The sequence below is a fragment of the Carcharodon carcharias genome, chromosome 1, assembly GCF_017639515.1.
Source record: "Carcharodon carcharias isolate sCarCar2 chromosome 1, sCarCar2.pri, whole genome shotgun sequence".
NCBI lineage: Eukaryota > Metazoa > Chordata > Chondrichthyes > Lamniformes > Lamnidae > Carcharodon > Carcharodon carcharias.
Genome location: NC_054467.1, coordinates 123,606,325 through 123,625,536, shown reverse-complemented (window position 1 = coordinate 123,625,536; position 19,212 = coordinate 123,606,325). Strand labels below are relative to the sequence as shown.

The 19,212-nt window shown below is 40.8% G+C and overlaps 2 protein-coding genes across 2 annotated transcripts in view; one reads left to right on the top strand and one right to left on the bottom strand.

Annotated features, from left to right (window-relative positions):
* The window catches only part of LOC121281295 (chondroadherin-like), a 50,708-nt gene extending 43,417 nt beyond the window's left edge, over positions 1–7,291 (top strand). Inside the window, exons 6-7 of the mRNA XM_041194168.1 lie at positions 6,305–6,470; positions 6,582–7,291. Of these exons, the coding sequence (XP_041050102.1) occupies positions 6,305–6,470; positions 6,582–6,763 (348 nt within the window). The 3' untranslated portion in view covers positions 6,764–7,291. The remainder of the gene's footprint in view (positions 1–6,304; positions 6,471–6,581) is intronic.
* Positions 7,292–13,546: 6,255 nt separating this feature from the next.
* The window catches only part of zcchc4 (zinc finger, CCHC domain containing 4), a 106,183-nt gene continuing 100,517 nt past the window's right edge, over positions 13,547–19,212 (bottom strand). The window contains exons 12-13 of the mRNA XM_041216477.1: positions 18,940–19,084; positions 13,547–14,115 (exon numbers count right to left, since the gene is read on the bottom strand). Coding sequence (XP_041072411.1) covers positions 13,917–14,115; positions 18,940–19,084 — 344 coding nt within the window. The 3' untranslated portion in view covers positions 13,547–13,916. The remainder of the gene's footprint in view (positions 14,116–18,939; positions 19,085–19,212) is intronic.

Genomic DNA, 19,212 nt, shown 5'->3' with positions numbered 1-19,212 from the left:
TACAATGTTCGGTTCCTCCCCTTGTTATCAATCGCACTCTCTTCTCTCTAACGTACAAACATTCCATCCCTCACCTACAACCACACCCCCATTCTGTCCCCCCGATAATTCATTCAGACCTCAAATACAACTTTGCTGTCTGACATGACCTCTCCCTGGCAATGCCTTATTGACCCTGACCATGCTGCATTTGGAACTTGGTCCCACAGCTCCAAATCCAAATCTCCCACTTATGCTCTCTATGTTAAAAACATAGAAACTAGGAGCAGGATTAGGCCATTTGGCCCTTCCAGCCTGCTCCACCATTCAAAATGATCATGGCTGATCCTCTATCTCAACGCCATATTCCCACTTTCTCTCCATACCCCTTGATGCCCCTAATATCCCAAAAATGATCAACTTCTTTCTTGAACATACTCAGTGGCCTGGCCTCCACAGCCTTCTGTGGGAAAGAATTCCACAGGTTGACCACCCTCTGAGTGAAGAAATCTTTCCTTATTTCAGCCCTAAATGGCGTGCCCCATATCCTGAGATTGTGGCCCCTGATTCTAGACTCCCCAACCAGGGGAAACATCCTCTCTACATCCAGTCTGTCTAGCCCTGTTAGAATTTTATACGTTTCAATCAGATGATCTCTCATTCTTCTAAACTCTGGTGAATACAGGCCCAGCTGAACCAATCTCTCCTCATACAACAATTCTGCCATCTCCGGTATCAGTTTAGTGAACCTTCACTGCACTCCCTCTATCGCAAGTATATCCTTTCTTAGGTAGAGAGACCAAAACTGCAAGCAATACTCCAGGTGTGGTCTCACCAAGGTCCTGTATAATTGCATTAAGACATCCCTACTTCTGAACTCAAATCCTCTTGCAATGAAGGCCAACATACCATTTGCCTTCCAAATTGCTTGTTGCACCTGCCTGTTTACATTCATTAACTGGTGTACAAGGACACCCAGATCCCTTTGTACATCCACATTTCCCAATATATCACCATTTAAATAACACTCTGCCTTTCTGTTCTTCACACCGAAGTGTATAACTTCACATTTATCCACATTATACTGCATTTGCCATGTGTTTGCCCACACACACAACTTGTCTAAATCACCCTGAAGCCTCCTTGCATCCTCCTTACAACCAAGCCCAGTTTTGTGTCATCAGCAAACTTGGAAATATTGCATTTGGTTTCCTCATCCAAGTCATTTATATATATCGTGAATAGCTGGGGCCGAAGCATTGATCCCTGCGGTGCACCACTGGTCACCACCTGCCACCTGGAAAAAGATCCATTTATTCCCACTCTCTGTTTCTGGTCTGTCAACCAATTCTCAATCCATTACAGTATATTACCCAAATCCCATGTGTTTTAATTTTTCCCACCAACCTCTTATGTGGGACCTTATCAAAAGCCTTCTTGAAATCCAAATACGCCACATCCACTGGTTGTCCCTTATCAATTCTTACATCTTCAAAAACTCCAGTTAATTAGTTAAGCATGATTTCCCTTTCATAAACCCATGCTAACTTTGTTCAATCCCTTTAATGCTTTCCAATTGTTCTGTTGCCACCTCTTTCATAATAGACTCTAGCATTTTCCCCACTACTGATGTTAAGCTAATTGGTCTGTAATTCTCTGTTTTTTCTCTCCCTCCTTTTTTAAACAGTGGGATTACATTTGCCACCCTCCAATCTGTAGGAACTGCTCCAGAGGCAATAGGATTTTGGAACTTGACCACCATTGCATGCAATATTTCCAGGGTCACTTCCTTTAGTACTCTAGGATGCAGATTATCAGGCCCTGCGGATTTTTCAGCCTTTAACCCCATTAATTTCCCTAGCACCATTTTTTTACTAATACTGATTTTCTTCAATTCCTCCCTCTCACGAGACCCTTGGTTCCCTAACGTTTCTGGAAAATTATTTGTGTCCTTTTTTGTGAAGACAAAACCAAAATATGTGTTCAATTCTTCTGTCATTTCTTTGTTCCCCATTATAATTTCCCCCGTTTCTGACTGTAAGTGATCTATGTTTGTCTTTGCTAATCCTTTTCTCTTCACATATTTATAGAAGCTTTTACAGTCAGTTTTTATGTTCCTTGCAAGTTTACTCTCATACTCCATTTTCCCCTTCTTGGTCAATCTTTTTGTCCACTTTTGCTGAATTCTAAACTGCTCCCAATCCTCGGGCTTGCTGCTTTTTCTGGCAATTTAATATGTCTCCTCTCTGGATCTAATACTATCCCTAATTTCTTTTGTAAGCCATGGTTGAGCCACCTTTCCTGTGTTATTTTTGTGCCAGACAGGAATGAATAATTGTTGTAATTCATGCATACGTTCCTTAAATATTAGCCATTGCCAATCCACTGTCAACCTTTTCAGTAAGGTTCCCCAAACCATCATTGCCAACTCGTGCCTCATACTCTTGTAGTTCCCTTTATTTAGATTCAGGACCCTAGTTTCGGATTCAACTTTTTCCCTCTCCATCCTAATGAACAATTATATCATTTTACAGTCACTCTTTCACAAAGGACCCCGCACAACAAGATTGTTAATTAGTTCTTTCTCATTGGACAATACCCAGTCTGGGATAGCCTGCTCTCTAGTTGGTTCCTCAATGTATTGGTTTAAAAAGCCAACACGTAAACACTCCAGGAAATCCTCCTCCTCAGTATTATTGCTAGGTTGGTTTGTCCAATCCATATGTAGATTAAAGTCACCCATGATTACAGTTGTGCCCTTATTGCATGTGTCTCTAATTTCCTGCTTAATGCCATCTGTTACATTTCCATTACTGTTTGGGGGCCTATAGACAACCCCCACCAACATTTTCCGCCCCTTGGTGTTTCTTATCTCCGCCCAAACAGATTCCATGTCATGATTTTCCGAGCCAATATCCTTCCTCGCTATTGCATTGATTTCCTCCTTTACCAACAATGCTGCCCCATCTCTGTTCCCTATTTGTCTGTCCTTCTTAAATATTGAATACCCCTGGATGTTCAGTTCCTATCCTTGATCGCCCTGCAGCCATGTCTCCGTAATTGCAACGATATCATAACCTTTTATATCTATTTGCACTGTTAATTCATCTACCTTATTACAACTGTTCCGTGCATTCAGCTACAATGCCTTTTGACTTGTCTTTTTAACCTTGTTAGTCATCTTAGCTTTATTTTGCACTATGACCCCATTTGTTTCTCACCCTTGTTTTTTCTGCCTTCCACTTTGGCTTCTTACTTTTCTGTCTTTTGTTTTTATCCTTGTTTCCCCCTCCTCTGTCTCCCTGCTCAGGTTCCCATCCCCCTGCCATTCTAGGTTAAACCCTTCCCTACTGCACTAGCAAACACCCTCACTGAGGACATTGGTCCCGGTCCTGCCCAGATGCAACCTGTCCTGTTTGTACTGGTCCCACCTTCCCCAGAACCGGTCCCAATGTCCCAGGAATCTGAATCCCTCCCCCTACACCATTTCTTCAGCCACATATTTTTTTTTATTCATTCAAGGGATGTGGGCATCACTGGCTAGGCCAGTCATTTATTGCCCATTCCAAAGTACCCTTGTTCAGAGGGCATTTAAGAGTCAACCACATTGCTGTGGGTCTGGAGTCACATGTAGGCCAGACCAGGTAAGAACAGCAGATTTCCTTCCGTAAAGGGCCTTAATGAACCAGATGGGTTTTTACAGCAATCAGCAATGGTTTCATGTTCTTCATCAGACTTTTAATTCAAGATTTTTATTGATTCAAATTTCACCATCTGGCATGGTGAGATTTGAACCTGTGTCCCAAGAGCATTACGCTGGGTCTCTGGAATATTAGTCCAGTGACAATACCACTACACTACCGCCTTCCCATCATCTGATATATCCTGTTATTTCTACTCTCGCTAGCAAGTGGCACTGGTAGTAATTCTGAGATCACCACCTTTGAGGTCCTACTTTTTAATTTATGTCCTAACTCCTTATATTCAACTTGTAAGACCTCATCCCTTGGTACCAATAGGTACCATGAATACTGGCTGTTCACCCTCCCCTTTCAGAATGCTGTGCAGCCTCTCCAAGACATTCTTGACATGGCACCAGGGAGGCAACATACCATCCTGGAGTCTCTTTTGCGGCCACAGAAATGCCTGCCTGTTCCCCTTACTATTGAATTCCCCAATCACTTTAGCCCTGCTACTCTTCTTCCTCCCCTCCTGTGCAGCAGAGCCACCCGTGGTGCCAGGGACTTGGTTCCTGCTGCTTTCCCCTGAGAAGTCGTCTCCCCCAACAGTATTCAAAAATACATCTGTTAGAGATGGGGGGACAGCCACAGGAGACTCCTGTACTACCTGCCTGCCTCCACTCTGCCTGGTGGCCACCCATCCCCTTTCTGCCTGTTCAGTCTTTACGTGCAGTGTGATCACCTCACCAAATGTGCTGTCCACAATAATCTCAACATCACGGATGCTCCACAGTGAATCCACCCGCAGTTCCAGCTCTGAAATTCAGTTAGCCAGTAGCTGCAGCTGGACACACTTACTGCACACATGGTTGCCAGGGACACAGGAAGTGTCCATGATTTCCCACATAGCGCAGGAGGAGCATATCACGGGTACGAGTTCTGCTGCCATGAATTCCCTTTAGATTAAGCTCGTTAGTTATTCCCTTTAAAGAATACTAATTATGCTAGGGGCTCTATTCCATTCCAAACACTCCTACTACAGTCCAAAGTCCTCACCTTATTTTGTTGAAGCTAAGGGACTGTAGCAGTTTAAATTAGTAGAAAAATTAAAAGTAGAAGTACTCACCTGACCCTACTTATCAATCAGCTGCCTCCCCTGTGTCATTACTATTTGAATCGTGGCTTCCTTGCACCGCTTTCAGCCCCGAGTCCAGCTCCTGCTCTTTTTAAATCTCCGCCTCTCTCCTCTAGGTGCTGCTGACTAGCTGTCTCAGGGTCCTTCTCTCACACTCTCCTCTGAATGCTTATTCAAAATAGAGTACACACACTTAGGCAGCCTGCTACAATACTTTTACAAAAGCTACTTCATTCTGGCATATACTCTTTGTGGTACATCTAAGAGCCCCATTTCAAGGCAGTAACCTATCTCAGAGTGCACATGATGGTCCCAACTTCATGGCTCTTGCTGCTCATATCAGCCGTAAGATTAATACTTTGACCCAGTCCTGGAATTCAAGGCATTGTTTATATTCATCTAATAAATAATAAAATATATAATATAATCTCATGTCTGAGTTAAGAGAGTGTAGCATCAGATATGAATGTGTCAGTTCTCTCTTTCCTCTCCAATTTAACATATTCCCTTTTCTATTTTCTAAATTGATTATTTTCTGTTTTTATTATCCCCTAGTCATATTGCATAAAACTGCTGGACTCCCAAACTTGGTTTCCCATTGGATCACACCTTGTCATAAAACATTTATTAGTGATCAAACCTTCTGACGATGAAGGGTGGCCTTAGTATGAAGATGGACTTCATCTCCACAAGGACTGTGCAATGATCACTCTTACTTTCTTCATACACTATTGGATATGAGAAGCATGCAGAATCATTCTCCTGATTTTAATTAAATAGCAAGCTGTTGTGTTTTGGTTGCAACTGGCTAAGGAATAATTGCTGAGCCATAGGTATATTTGAACTATAACTGGTTTACAAATAGTTGTTTAGTAGTACAGAACTTGAGTATCAATGAAAAAAGAGACACTCTTTATCTTTCATTCATCAGGACGTTCACATGAATACGAAATGTAAAGGGGGTAACAATTCATACTTCATGAGAAGAGGTTGCTGATTGGTTGGCAAGTGGATCCTGATTGATAGAGGCGTTGCCGTGGAGAATGCACTAGTTAACTGAAGACTTTACAGTTAATGCCAAGCTTTGTTTAAATTCAAACCAGACTGGTTGACTCTGATTGGGCAAGGCATTGCCCTTGGAAATGAACCAGAGAATGGCTGTTGCTTATGAATGAAAAGCTTTGACATGCCCATGTCTCTTTCTTCAGTGATATCACTGGTTTATTGGATAATCATAACTACAGATAGATATACATGACTAGATATTACTCATTCTAAGTCATGAGCATTTTCCCTCTTGGTCATGTGTTTCATACATCGTCATGTGGGTGGTACTATTTCTCCAGTCCCAAACATTAACCCATTCAAACCTGATCACCCTAATACTACATAATCTACAGCATTCCTTTGGTAGGTGTAATGAAAAGTATGCCAAGAACAAATGTACACCAGGTATATTCCAGAACTCATACAGGCAATAATATTGAGCTCTTGTTCTTCATGGTTACAGGAACAGCTGGATATGCAGTGTAACAGTCCCAACAGCCTCAGAGGACTCTGGATGAGCCAACTGTCACTCTCTCATTTTAACTGCTCAAAAGAGCCTAATTTTGCATTTTTACCAAAAGCCTCTCATGCAAACAAAACTGGCATCACACATTCATTTCTGGGAACAGGTAACATTCAAATGTTATGGCTTTATTCTAGTTGTTAAGTTGTAGATTTTTACTTTATTTTCATGGAAGCTTTTTCCACTTCAGTTTGTGATTTTTTTTGCATTTTATCAGGGACCATTGGCATCGTAATTGTTGCTGCAGCTGCATTTTTCACCCTCATCCTCTCCGTAATATACTTATCATCAGTGAAATCAATTCAACAGTCATCTCTCATGAGACACTGCGGCTGCAACAGTGTAGAATTTGCTCAGCAAGAGAATGAAGAGCAAGACACGAGCAGTTCTCTTATATAAGCAAGATGCATGCTTCATTTTCAAAATTAGCTTCAACAACACTTAAATGAACACGAAGAGATTCAACTCTGACTTACTACTGCAAAAAGGAGACATATGATGCCAGCACCCATTAATTTTTGATTCTTGGTCTATACTAATATACTCTTCCTCCGGTATGGTGAGTGAGGATTTGGAAAGAAGAGGCTTGTATCTACATACCACTTTTCCCAATCGTAGGATCTCCCAAGCACATTACAGTCAACAAAGTACTATTTTTACAGGCAATGGTTTATTGAGTTGCATTTCAACAAATGAAACAATATGGGCCCATCAATTTTAACTGATAGAGATTATAATATTTTTAGCAGCTGAGTACTGTACCTACTCAGAATCAGCAGTTTGTTTGGAGCACAGCTCTTTTAGCTTTGTTTTCTGCTGATTGCTATATTATTAGAACGTTATTCCCATTTAGTTCCATTACTTAAGACAAGATATAATTTAAACATATGCTTCATAAATTGTAGAAATTAAATTGTGATGCAATAATTTTATACTTGTTTACAAATATCTTATTTTAAAATCTTAATATCTTCAGGTGTGTTCAGGTCTGAATAGGCCATGTTATCTTTCCAGGAGACATGTTTATTGAGATTGAGAAGTACTCTTACTAAAGGCAGTGTGATTAATTATCAACATCATTGGGGCCCCTCCAATTTTGCACAAAATGTCTCTTTCTTATTCCACAATACAATTTCTACTGCTAAAGCTTGATGGCTGCCTGTACAAGTTATGTTATTTAAGATTCATTAAAAAGAAGGGGTAGATGGAGGAAAGAGAGCAACAAACAAACTAGATAACCAGTAATTCAGGCAGTGATTACACACCGGAGAAAACAATCCAAAACTAATTAAATTCAAACACCTCAAATTAGGCTGGTATGGAAGGTGGTAGAGAGATTGTGTGGAAAATAGATGACATGCAAAATCCATACCAGATGTCAATAACCTTACTTTCTGCTGCAATAATGAACCAACCTTTAAAATAGCAGATTAACTGGTCATTTCCAGACATGCCAAGCCTTGCAAATATATCACAAGACACAAGATTTCAAAGTAAAATTGAGCCACACTTTTGAATTTTGCCAAAGGACTCAAAAATCTCAGGATTCTTGAATGGCAATTTAAATCTGTCCCCTCAGCAGAAGGGAGGGGCCTGCAGTGGTAGACCAGTGATCCACATGCACAGTGACTCTGTCAAGAGGGGTGCAAGGCCTTTAGTGGCACTATCTGCAGCTGTGTGGTACCGTCTGCAACTTTGTGGCACTCTTTGGTTGGCCTCTAGACCATGGTGAAGTGAATGATGGTAGCATCATGAAGCCTGATCTTAGTCCAGGTCTCGAATGAGCTCCTTTTCCTTGAAATCACTCTCTTTAAACCAACCACCTGTATTTTTCTCTCTGTCGGCATGCTGTCAGTATGTTTTTTTTATTCATTCATGGGATGTGGGCTTCACTGGCTAGGCCAGCACTTATTGCCCCTCCCTAGTTGCCCTTGAGAAGGTGGCAGTGAGCTGCCTTCTTGAACCGCTGCAGGCCATGTGGTGTAGGTACACACACAGTGCTGTTAAGGAGGGAGTTCCAGGATTTTGACCCAGCGACAGTGAAGGAACAGAGATATATTTCCAAGTCAGGATGGTGAGTGACTTGGAGGGGAACTTCCAGGTGGCTGTGTTCCCATCTATCTGCTGCCCTTGTCCTTCTAGATGGTAGTGGTCGTAGGTTTGGAAGGTGCTGTCTAAGAAGTAATGGTGAATTCCAGCAGTGCACCTTGTAGATGGTACACACTGCTGCTACTGTGCATCAGTGGTGGAGGGAGTGAATGTTTGTGGATGTGGTGCCAATCAAGCGGACTGCTTTGTCCTGGATGGTGTCAAGCTTCATGAGTGTTGTAGGAGCTGCACTCATCCAGGCAAGTGGGGAGTATTCCATCACACTCCTGACTTCTGCCTTGTAGATGGTGGACAGGCTTTGGGGAGTCAGGAGGTGAGTTACTCACCGCAGGATTCCTAGCTTCTGACCTGCTCTTGTAGCCACAGTATTGATATGGCTAGTCATGTTCAGTTTCTGGTCAGTGGTAACCCCCAGGATGTTGATAGTGGGGGATTCAGTGATGGTAATGCCATTGAACATCAAGGGTCAATGGTTGGATTCTTTCTTGTTGGAGATGGCATGTTACTTGCCACTTGTCAGTCCAAGCCTGGATATTGTCTAGGTCTTGCTGCATTTGGAAATGGACTGCTTCAGCATCTGAGGTGTGAATGATGCTGAACATTGTGCTATCATCAGCGAATATCCTCACTTCTGACCTCATGATGGAAGGAGGTCATTGATGGAGCAGCTGAAGATAGTTGGGCCTAGGACACTACCCTGAGGAATCCTGCAGTGATGTCCTGGAGCTGAGATGACTGACCTCCAACAACCACAATCATCTTCCTTTGTGCTAGATATGACTCCAACCAACAGAGAGTTTTCCCCGATTCCCACTGACTCCAGCTTTGCTAGGGCTCCTTGATGCCACACACAGTTAAATGCTGCCTTGATATCAAGAGTAGTCACTCTCACCTCATCTTGGGAGTTCAGCTCTTTTGTTCATGTTTAAGCCAAGGCTGTAAGGAGGTCAGGAGCTAAGTGGCACTGGCAGAACCCAAACTGGGCATTAGTGAGCAGGTTATTGCTAAGCAAGTGCGGCTTGGTAGCACTATTGATTCCATTACTTTACAGATGATGGAGTAAACTGATGGGGCGGTAACTTTCTGGTTAGATTTGTCCTGCTTTTTGTGTACAGGACATACCTGGGCAATTCTCCACAGAGCCAGGTAGATGCCAGTGTTGTAGCTGTACTGGAACAGCTTGGCTAGGGGCTTGGCAAGTTTTGGAGCACAAGTTTTCAGTACTATTGTCAGAATATTATAAGGGCCCATAGCCTTTGCAACATTCAATGCCTTCAGCCGTTTGTTGATATCACGTGGAGTGAATCAAATTTGCTGAAGACTGGCATCTGTGATGCTGGGGACCTCCGGAGGAGGCCGAAATGGATCATCCACTCAGCACTTCTGGCTGAAGATTGTTGTGAATGTTTCAACCTTATCTTTTGCACTGCTGTGCTGGGCTCCTCCATCATTAAGGGTGGGGATATTTGTGGAGCCACCTCCTCCAGTTAGTTGTTTAATTGTCCACCACCAGTTTACACTGGACCCAAGGAGGGGCTCATGGCTGAAGGCTTTAATGTCATCACCGGGCACTCTGCAGGAACACCAAATGGGACAATATATTTTTTCTATATAAATGCATAAGAGAATGTGAAAGGAACCTGAGTTGATGCCTTGTTACCTGGCTGTATCTAATCTGAGGCAGCACCTGCAAGATACAAATTCATGTTTCCTCCCCACTACCTCCTTGTTGCATTTTGATTAGATCAACATTAAAAATAAATTAAAGCTTAAAAATGGTTCAGGTCCAAAAAAAAAAAAACACCTGCTGAAAACCAGTGCCTCATTTCAGTCTCTGAGCAGGAGGGAATATTTTCTAAAAACATTTTGAACCCTGAACATTAAACTGGACACCAACTCTGGAAATAAATCTGGAATTATAAAGCTAGTCTCAGTAATGGTGACCATGAAACTATCATCGATTGTTATAAAACCCATCTGGATCACGAACATTCTTTTAGGAAGGAAATCTGCCATCATTACCGGGTCTGGCCTACACGTAACTCAAGACCCAGATCAATGTGGTTGATGCTCAACTGCCCTTGTAATGGCCCAGCAAGCCACTCAGTTCAAGGGCAATTAGGAATGGGCAACAAATGCTGGCCTCATCAGTGATGCTCACATCCCATCAAAGAGTAAAGAGAAAATAACTCGCAAAAAACTATTCAGCCTTTTATGAGAATGGGCAAATCTTTTTTTGATTCCATGCATAGTAAAGCATGTTGCGGATTTTTTTTTTGCCTGTTTCATATTTTATGTGCCCTTTCTCTCAAAGGTAAACAGCTTTAAAATACCTGCTTTTATTATTTGGGTGTGTTTTCTAAACTTAGATTTGCTAGCCTCTCCTCTATCTGGTAGCTGTGGCCTGTTTCTGTAACCTCCTCTATCTTTACACCGCTCCTAGATTCCAGCTTTCCTCCAATTCTGACTTCTCAATTCCACAAATGGTGGCTGCAATTTCAGCCGTCAGGCCCTAAAACTCTGCAACTCCCTCCCTAAACCTCTGCACCTCTCTACTTCTTCTTTCCTCTTATAAGACATTCCTTAAAACAAGCTGTTGGTCACCTGGTCAAATATCTTGGGTGGTTTGGGGTCAAAGCTTTGCCTGATAATGCTCCTGTGAAGCACCTTGGGACATTTTACTAAGTTAAAGGCTCTATATCAATGCAAGTTGTCTGAGATCCATTTTCAGATCTCGGTCAAGGTGATGGTGAGGATGCAGAATTGGTGTCAGGGTGCCTGGATTTGGAAGATTAAAAGTCATCAAAAAATTGCTGTGCAAGTTTGTTGAATATCGAAGCAGCCAAGATCCAAAACAGAAACTAAAGAGTTAATAAATATACAATATCAATCTTCAGCTATTACTCTCCTAATGCCATAAAAAAGGCTTCAATCACTGCACGTACTTATCAGTCAAGCTTTTTTTCCTTTTGATTTAAATGCCATCATTTTGTGGAAACAAAACAATAAACTTCACATTTGACTGTTGAAGGCAATTACTGGTAAACTATGAGAAGAACGCATGGCAATTAAACACTATATCATTACTCTGGTAATTAATTCAAAGACTTCCTGATTCACATCCAAAATAATTAAAAACATTGTAAATCTCAAATCCCTACAAGTCACAGCCAGAACTTTCAGATGCAATACAACTAGCTCTTACAGCTTGTATGTTCAGCAAGACTCTTGATGGAGTGACCAATTTTCCGTTATTGTTCTTTTAAATTATGATCCTTCTTTGCAATGATAAATGATTTATAGCTCGAAAGAAGACAAAAGAACAAAGCAGTGCATTCAAATCCACAAGATACATGATTTGCTCGACAGGAGAATTTTACAATTTAAGCCATCTCTTTTCGCTGTGCAAGCTACTTAGATTCCATTTACCTTAAAAGTGAGGTCTTTGATGTGGTCCCTTTGATATTTATCAAGTGAGTTATTTTGTTAAACTTGAAACAGCACTAGCCAGGGTCAAATATCTGAATGCAACATTAATCTAAAGAAAAACATGAAAGCAACTTGTGTGCTCCTCCTCCAAACTCAAATGCAATCTTGCCAAACTGAAATTAATTAAACAGACCAAATATAAAAAAACATGAATATTTAGTCTCCATAAGCTATTAAGTTGGTGAATTAGAGTACAGCAAGTTCCCGCTCGACATTGACTCAGTTGACATTATTTCACTTTAATGTCGTTAATAAAGAACTGTCAATATGTCCATTTAATGTTGTGAGTTCCACTTGAATCACATTTGCCAGACTTCCTGTTCTGTGGCCTAAGTGCTCAGTGCTTCTGCCCTTTCCCCCAGTCCTGAAGTGCCTCTTTTCCCTCCATCTCCCATCCTCCATTTTTACTTTTAAAGTTTCTGGTGTCTGTTGTCACCACAGGAACTCCACCATCCCACTCCCCCACTTTGCGCTTGGTCCTGCCCTCGCCCTCAAGTCTCTCTTCCCTCCCCCACCCCCAGCTCCCATTCCCACTGGCCTCACACTAAAAGCCTGGGCTCCATCTAGTGGCAGAGGTTAGTCAGCACAGGTGGCAGCTAACGCCCCAGGTCTTCAGCTGCTACCTACACCAACCAAACTCTGCCAATAGATGGATCCTGGTCAATCTTAAAACTCAGTGACTAGTTTTTCTAACATTTATTTACATTTGTGCATTGTATTTATTTTATATTTTTTAAATTTATTTCATTTTAAAGGTTATTCATTTATGTATATAGGCATTTAAGAATGTACAGCCCTTCAACATAGAGTGTTTAAATGTTTTGTTTGCTGAAAAAGGTCCTAAAGTGCTTAATTATACAGTATTTCTTTCATATTTAGTGATTTATTTTATTTTGCAAGTAATTTCAGCTAGGAATACACAGTGCTGCACATGTACGATAGGTATTTCAACTTGTACATTGCTTTTCCTGGACAAGAAATGTCCAAGGGAACCTAATTGTGGTTTTATGATCAATTCCTATGTGAACCTACGGATTCTCTTAAAGTCGTTTCATTTGGACGTGATTTTCGGGAACAAACGCAACCACAACTTTAAGTGAGGACTTGCTGTCAATGTCAAATATTACTCAACTTACATTATTGATAGGAAAGCCAAAATTTAATAAGTTTTATTGACACATTTCATTTTTTTTTCCCTTCTATTCTTTCATAGAATGTGAGCATCACTGGCAAGGCCAGCATCCATTGCCCATCCCTGACTGCCCTGCCAATTCAGACAGCAGTAAGAGTCAACCACATTGCTATGTGTCTGATGTCACATGTAGGCTGGACTGGGTAAGGACGGCAGATTTCCAGCCCTGAAGGACATTGGTGAACCATAACAAATCGATGATAGTCTCCATTACTGGATCTAACTCTCGATTCCAGATTTTTTTAACTGATTTGCTGTGGTGGGATTTGAACCCCATTCCCAGAACATTACTAGTCCAGTGACAATACCACTATGCCACCTTCTCCACAGATATGAGAAAAATAGTTGAAAAGATTACACAGAACTTTCCATTCAAATCAAATGAGAACACATTTAGAAAAATGCATTTTAATCTGAAGGTTCCATTTCAGAACTGCTGTACGAACAGGGTGAGAACATAGGAGAGACAGATTTTCACACCAATGAACAAACAGAATATATGATGGTGGTTTTATATCTGTGATAGCAGTTCCAATGTTTTAAAAATTATTTCTACACAAGTGTTCTCCGGTATGTTCATGGAACTTTGCTTCCAGGTTCACAGAGGCTGAATATTGCGTCAAACAAGGCACTAACATTGGGAAAGAGGTGATGGAGAAGCTGTGCAAAGATGCACCTCACCGGTAATCTCAAACACCTCAAGATTCTCCATGAAGAGATTTTATTTTGCTGGAAATTAGACAGTGCTCATCCAGGAAAGCTTCATCTAGCACTGCACACAGTCTGTCCCCTCCGCTGCTGTTTCTTCTTTCTCTCCGGTTTCCTTTTTGATTTCCCAGTTACCCATTTCAGAGTTTTCTTCTTTCTGGCACCCATTTTTTGGGCTTGTTTTTTAGATTTCTTTACAGCTGTCTCTCTCTCGGTTTCCAAAATTTTTCTTTTATGTGGTTCTGCCTCGCCGCTGTATACAAGAGAAAAGAAATAATGAAACATTTAATAGCTTTATGAATTCTAAATTGTAGTACATGGTCTGGTGCTGTAGGAACTCCAACAGAAATGTGCCAGCAGGTGGTAGGGTGCATGTCTGCAGTTGTTAGTACGCACAAGATGAATTACTGACCTCAGGCAAACACCAATCAAGTACTTCCCATAAGGAAGGAGGGAGGTGACCATATATGCAAGGGCAACATTGCCAAAGGCTTAGGAGGAGGTCATCTGCCTGCCTTCTCAGTCACACCCGTGAAAAGATCAAAGACGTTCAACCTTCACACATGTACCATCCTACTGCAGAAAAATCACAAGTCTATATGCTGTGAAGTCAAGCTGGAATCATATGATTTTGCTCACGCCCCTACTAACAAGAGAACAGAATATTGTTGAAATGGAAATATCTCGGGGGAACAAGACATCAGTGCGGAGACCTGTATCACCAATGCCACTGGATCCGCCAAATTCAAATTGGCAAACTCTGTGGCACAAACAAGAATAATTGATGGTTCCAACTTCTGACTTTGGGCCAGCCAATTCTCATGCTGTCTCTGAATCAGAGAGAGTAGGTGAACAGACCAGTGCTCGAGGTGAAGGAAGACCATACACACACTAAAAATGAGGTTCTGTAACATTCCCTCTTGCTTGTGAAACCTCTCTCCATAAGCAAAGTATATCACTGTATGAAACTTACAAAATTCTTAAAGGGCTAGATATGGTAGCTGCAGAAAGGATGTTTCCCCTGGCTGGGGGAGTCTAGAACCAGGGCACACAGTCTCAGAATAAGGGGCAGTCCATTTAGGACTGAGAGGAGGAGGAATTTCTTCACTCAGAGGGTAGTGAATCTTTGGAATTCTCTATCCCAGAGGGCTGTGGAAACTCAATCATGGAGCATGTTCAAAACTGAAATCGATAGATTTCTGGAAACTAATGACATCAAAGGAAATGGGGATAGCACGGGAGAGTGGCAGAGGTAGATAATCAGCCATGATCTAGTTGAATGACGGAGCAGGCTCGAGGGGCTGCATGGCTGATTCCTGCTCCTATGTTCCTGTCATAGCACAAAAAGGAAGATCACCAATTCTGGCTTAACTTTAAGCCCTGCATTAAGTGCTCAGGCTGCATTAAAATGCAGAAATCTAATAAGCCTAAGGCTAAATGAGATAAGACAAATGTTGGCGATCAAAGTGAATTGTAGATGACTGAAGGAGTCAGGATACCCTAAAGGAATTCACCACAAATCAGGTTCTTTTATTTTACCCCATTCGGATAGATTGACACATGAGATAGCTGCAGCATAAACTGCATTCTTTGCTTTGTAATAGATTTAACAATAACTGCCTAATATGGCATAGTCTTAGCTTCATCACATCAAAATGACACTTTTTCAAAAGCAGAATACAAAAGAATGAACAAAATTTAAATTCCATGATAGGTGTAATTTTAGGATTTAGGAGAAGAAAACGTTATTGCGTGAGAAAGATTTGTAAGTATAACGAAGGGGCAAAGCAGTCTAAAATAATAAACTCGAGAAACAGTCGTGTAGAGATGAACATTATAGCAATAATAGAGGAGAAAGCAGAGATGATTAGAATAATAGAACAAGGCAACACAGCAGGAAAAAGGGCACATCAAAGAGTATAAAAGGATCAGTGTTGTATTTTCATATGCAAATATAAAGCATTAGAAATAAATTCATAGAACTAAATGGGCTCATCTGAATAGAAAGACTTGCTGTTGGAAAGTGAGACCGACACCTAAATATTCCAGCTCCAAATTTTCAAGGGAAAGGAAGAAAAAAAGAGAGGATGGTTTGGCTATTAATTAAGGACACAACTACAGCTATGGAAAGGTGATGGTTCATTGACATTAGTGCTCAGGGAGCCTGTCTGTGTTGAGCTAAGAAATAATATAGGATTTGTTGCTTTATTGATACTATACAACACATCACAAAATAGTGGGAAAAATCAAGGTTGAGGTTTATCGGCAAGTTAGCGAGGTTTGCAGCAGTAACAGAGTTGTAATCACAGAGGAATTTAACTATCCAAAGGTAGACAGAAATAAAATTTCAGTAAAGGAGTCTTCCCAATGACAACACTGCATGTCCAAATGTTGGATCTGAATCTGTGTGACAAAGCAAGTAAGCTGAAAGCGGAACACTTGGGAAATAGTGACCATATCCTAATTACATTCACATTGTAAACAGATAAGGAAAAAGACAGGTCCAACATATAGGTATTGAACTGGAAATTTGCTCATTTCAGTGAGATGGAAGACAATCTGGCCCTGAAAATGGCAGACCAATTACCTAATGTAGAGAAGGCCAAAAAAGGTCATTTTAAAAGTAGGAGTCTTAATAGAGTAAATAGGAAAAGAGTATTTCTTCTATTTATGAAATCAGTGGGTCAGCAACTTAAATTGGCCACAGAATGTGACAGGAAATTAAAGGTTTCTTCACACAGAAGGTTAATGGGGGAACACTCTGCTACAGGGAGTAGTTGAGGTAGAGACCAATGCTTCTTTTAAGGAAAAATTGGATAATTATCTGAAGCAGAGGAAGGTACAAGGACATAGGAAGAAAACAGAACAATAGGATTAGTTTCAGATTGCTGTAGCAAAGAGTCGACAAAGACATAATGGGCCAAGTGGCCTACCTCCGTCCTTCAAACCTTAATGATTCTTCAAATTATGAGATGAAAGATATATATTAGGATCTTTTCATAAGTAATTAGTGAAGTTATAGCAAAAGGAAATTTTTTTTGAGGTGTATGAGAAATATAGGACTGTGCAGGAAAACAGGAAACAAAGAGAGGCAAATAGGAAGTCTAAATCGTTTGAAAGACGACTGCTGGTCATTCCTAAAAAAACAGTAGCAAGAGTATTTAAAAGCACATATAAAATAAAAGAATAGTTAAAGAAGGTTTAGAATTACTTAGAGATGAATGGGGTCACCTTATACTTGAGCATGATGGGATACTCAAGATGATGTTAAGATTAAGTACCTACGTTTTGTGCATACTTATTTTTCCAAAAAGAAACTGAGCTTCTAGGACTACCCAAAGAGGATGCAGAAAAGCCGCTATTAAAGATAAATATTCAGAAGGAAATCTCACAAACAAATTTAATTAATTACCCATGGTTTTACAGAAATATTTGTACATAAGAACATAAAAAATAGGAACAGAAGTAGACCATTCGGTCCCTCGAGCCTGCTCTGCCATTCAACAAGATCATGGCTGATGATCTTGTGTTTCGATTTCCACATTCCCATCTAACCCCTATAACGTTTGATTCTCTTGCCTAACAAGAATCTATTTACCTCTGCCTTAAAAATATTCAATGACCCTGCCTCCACCACCCTCTGAGGCAGAGAATTCCAAAGTCGCACAATCCTCAGAAAAAATTCCTCCTCATCTCTGTCCTAAAAGGGTGACCCCTAATTTTAAAACAGTGCCCCCTAGTTCCGGACTCACCCACAAGAGGAAACATCCTTTCAACATCCACCTTGTCAAAACCGTTCAGGATCAAATCACCCCTCACTCTTCTAAACTCCAGTGGAAACAAGCCCTGTCTGTTCAACCTTTCCTCATAAGACAGTCCACTCATTCCAGGTATCAATCTAGTAAACCCCCTTTGAACCGCCTCCAATGCAGTTACATCCTTCCTGAAGTAAGGCAGCCAAGAACGCACACAGTATTCGAGGTGCGGTCTCCCCAATGCCCTGTATAACTGAAGCATAACATCCTCACTTTTATGTTCAATCCCTCTCATAATAAAGGATAGCATTCCATTAGCTCTCTTAATTATTTGCTGTACCTGCATACTAACTTTTTGTGACTCATGTACTAGAACACCCAAGATCCCTCTGCACCTCAGAATTATGCAGCCATTCTCCATTTAAGTAATACTCTGCTTTTTTGTTTTTCCTGCCAAAGTGAACAACTTCACATTTTCCCACATTAAACTCCATTTGCCAGATCTTTGCCCACTCACTCAACCTATCTATATCCATCCACAGCCTCCTCATGTCACAGACTGGGATAGTGTCAAAAGGTGGCAGAAATTATAGTTAGGTTCAGAATAACAAAAATAGATCAGTATGTCACACCTATAATATTCTTGGGTTAATCAACACATATTAGTAAAAGGCAACTGTATTTGAAATTGATTTTTTTTGAGGCAGAATGCATAGATAAGGATAGGGCATGGATGGATTTTCAGAAGACCTTTGATAAGATGTCACATGAGAAACTTGTTATAAAAGCAAAGTTCCGTTGTATTCAAGGAAATGAAGCATATGGATTGAGAAATAGGGGATTAGAAGGCACAAAGTAGGGCAAAGTGGATATTCATCAGACTGATGGGACGTGGATAGTTGTGCGCATGGGGGCGTGATGGGTCCTCTTTGGTTCACTACATAAATTATCTAGAATTAGGCATGCAAAGAACGATGTAGAATTTTTCTGACAAAAATAAATTACAAGGCATGACAAACTGAGGAAGAGTGAAGAACATTTAAAGACAGAGGCAAAGACATGAATTAGTCTATATTAGAGTGGGTCTAATGGGCAGCAAAGATATTGGGAATTGTAAAACATATGTTCACTTTGTTGCTGTGAGCTTCCAAACTCTGTCAAACAAGAGATAAAACTAGTTGGTTTACTATGTCTCAAATCAGTCATTTGATTGTGAACATTGGGGCAAGGAAGTAAGAACTTAAATCATCAGATCAAAAAGGTGATTAACATTATATTCAAAAAAAATTAAGCTGTTATGTCAAATAATACATTAAACTCACATTGTGGTCCTGTTTGGGAATGCTGTGTGAGGACACTCTCTGCGTTTGTGCTCAGTACATCCACATATAAAGCATCCATCTCCGGCTGTCCCACATGTGTGTTCCTGAAGGACACAACGACAGCAGGTATCACAGTGAACCCAGGCTGGAAAACACAAAAATATTTCTTAGATCTGTACTTTTACTTTAAAAACTGGTGTTGTTTTGACAGCCACATCTTAATGCTAAAACAGCAAATAGATAGAGACTGGTTTAGCAAGTTCTTGCTTTTCC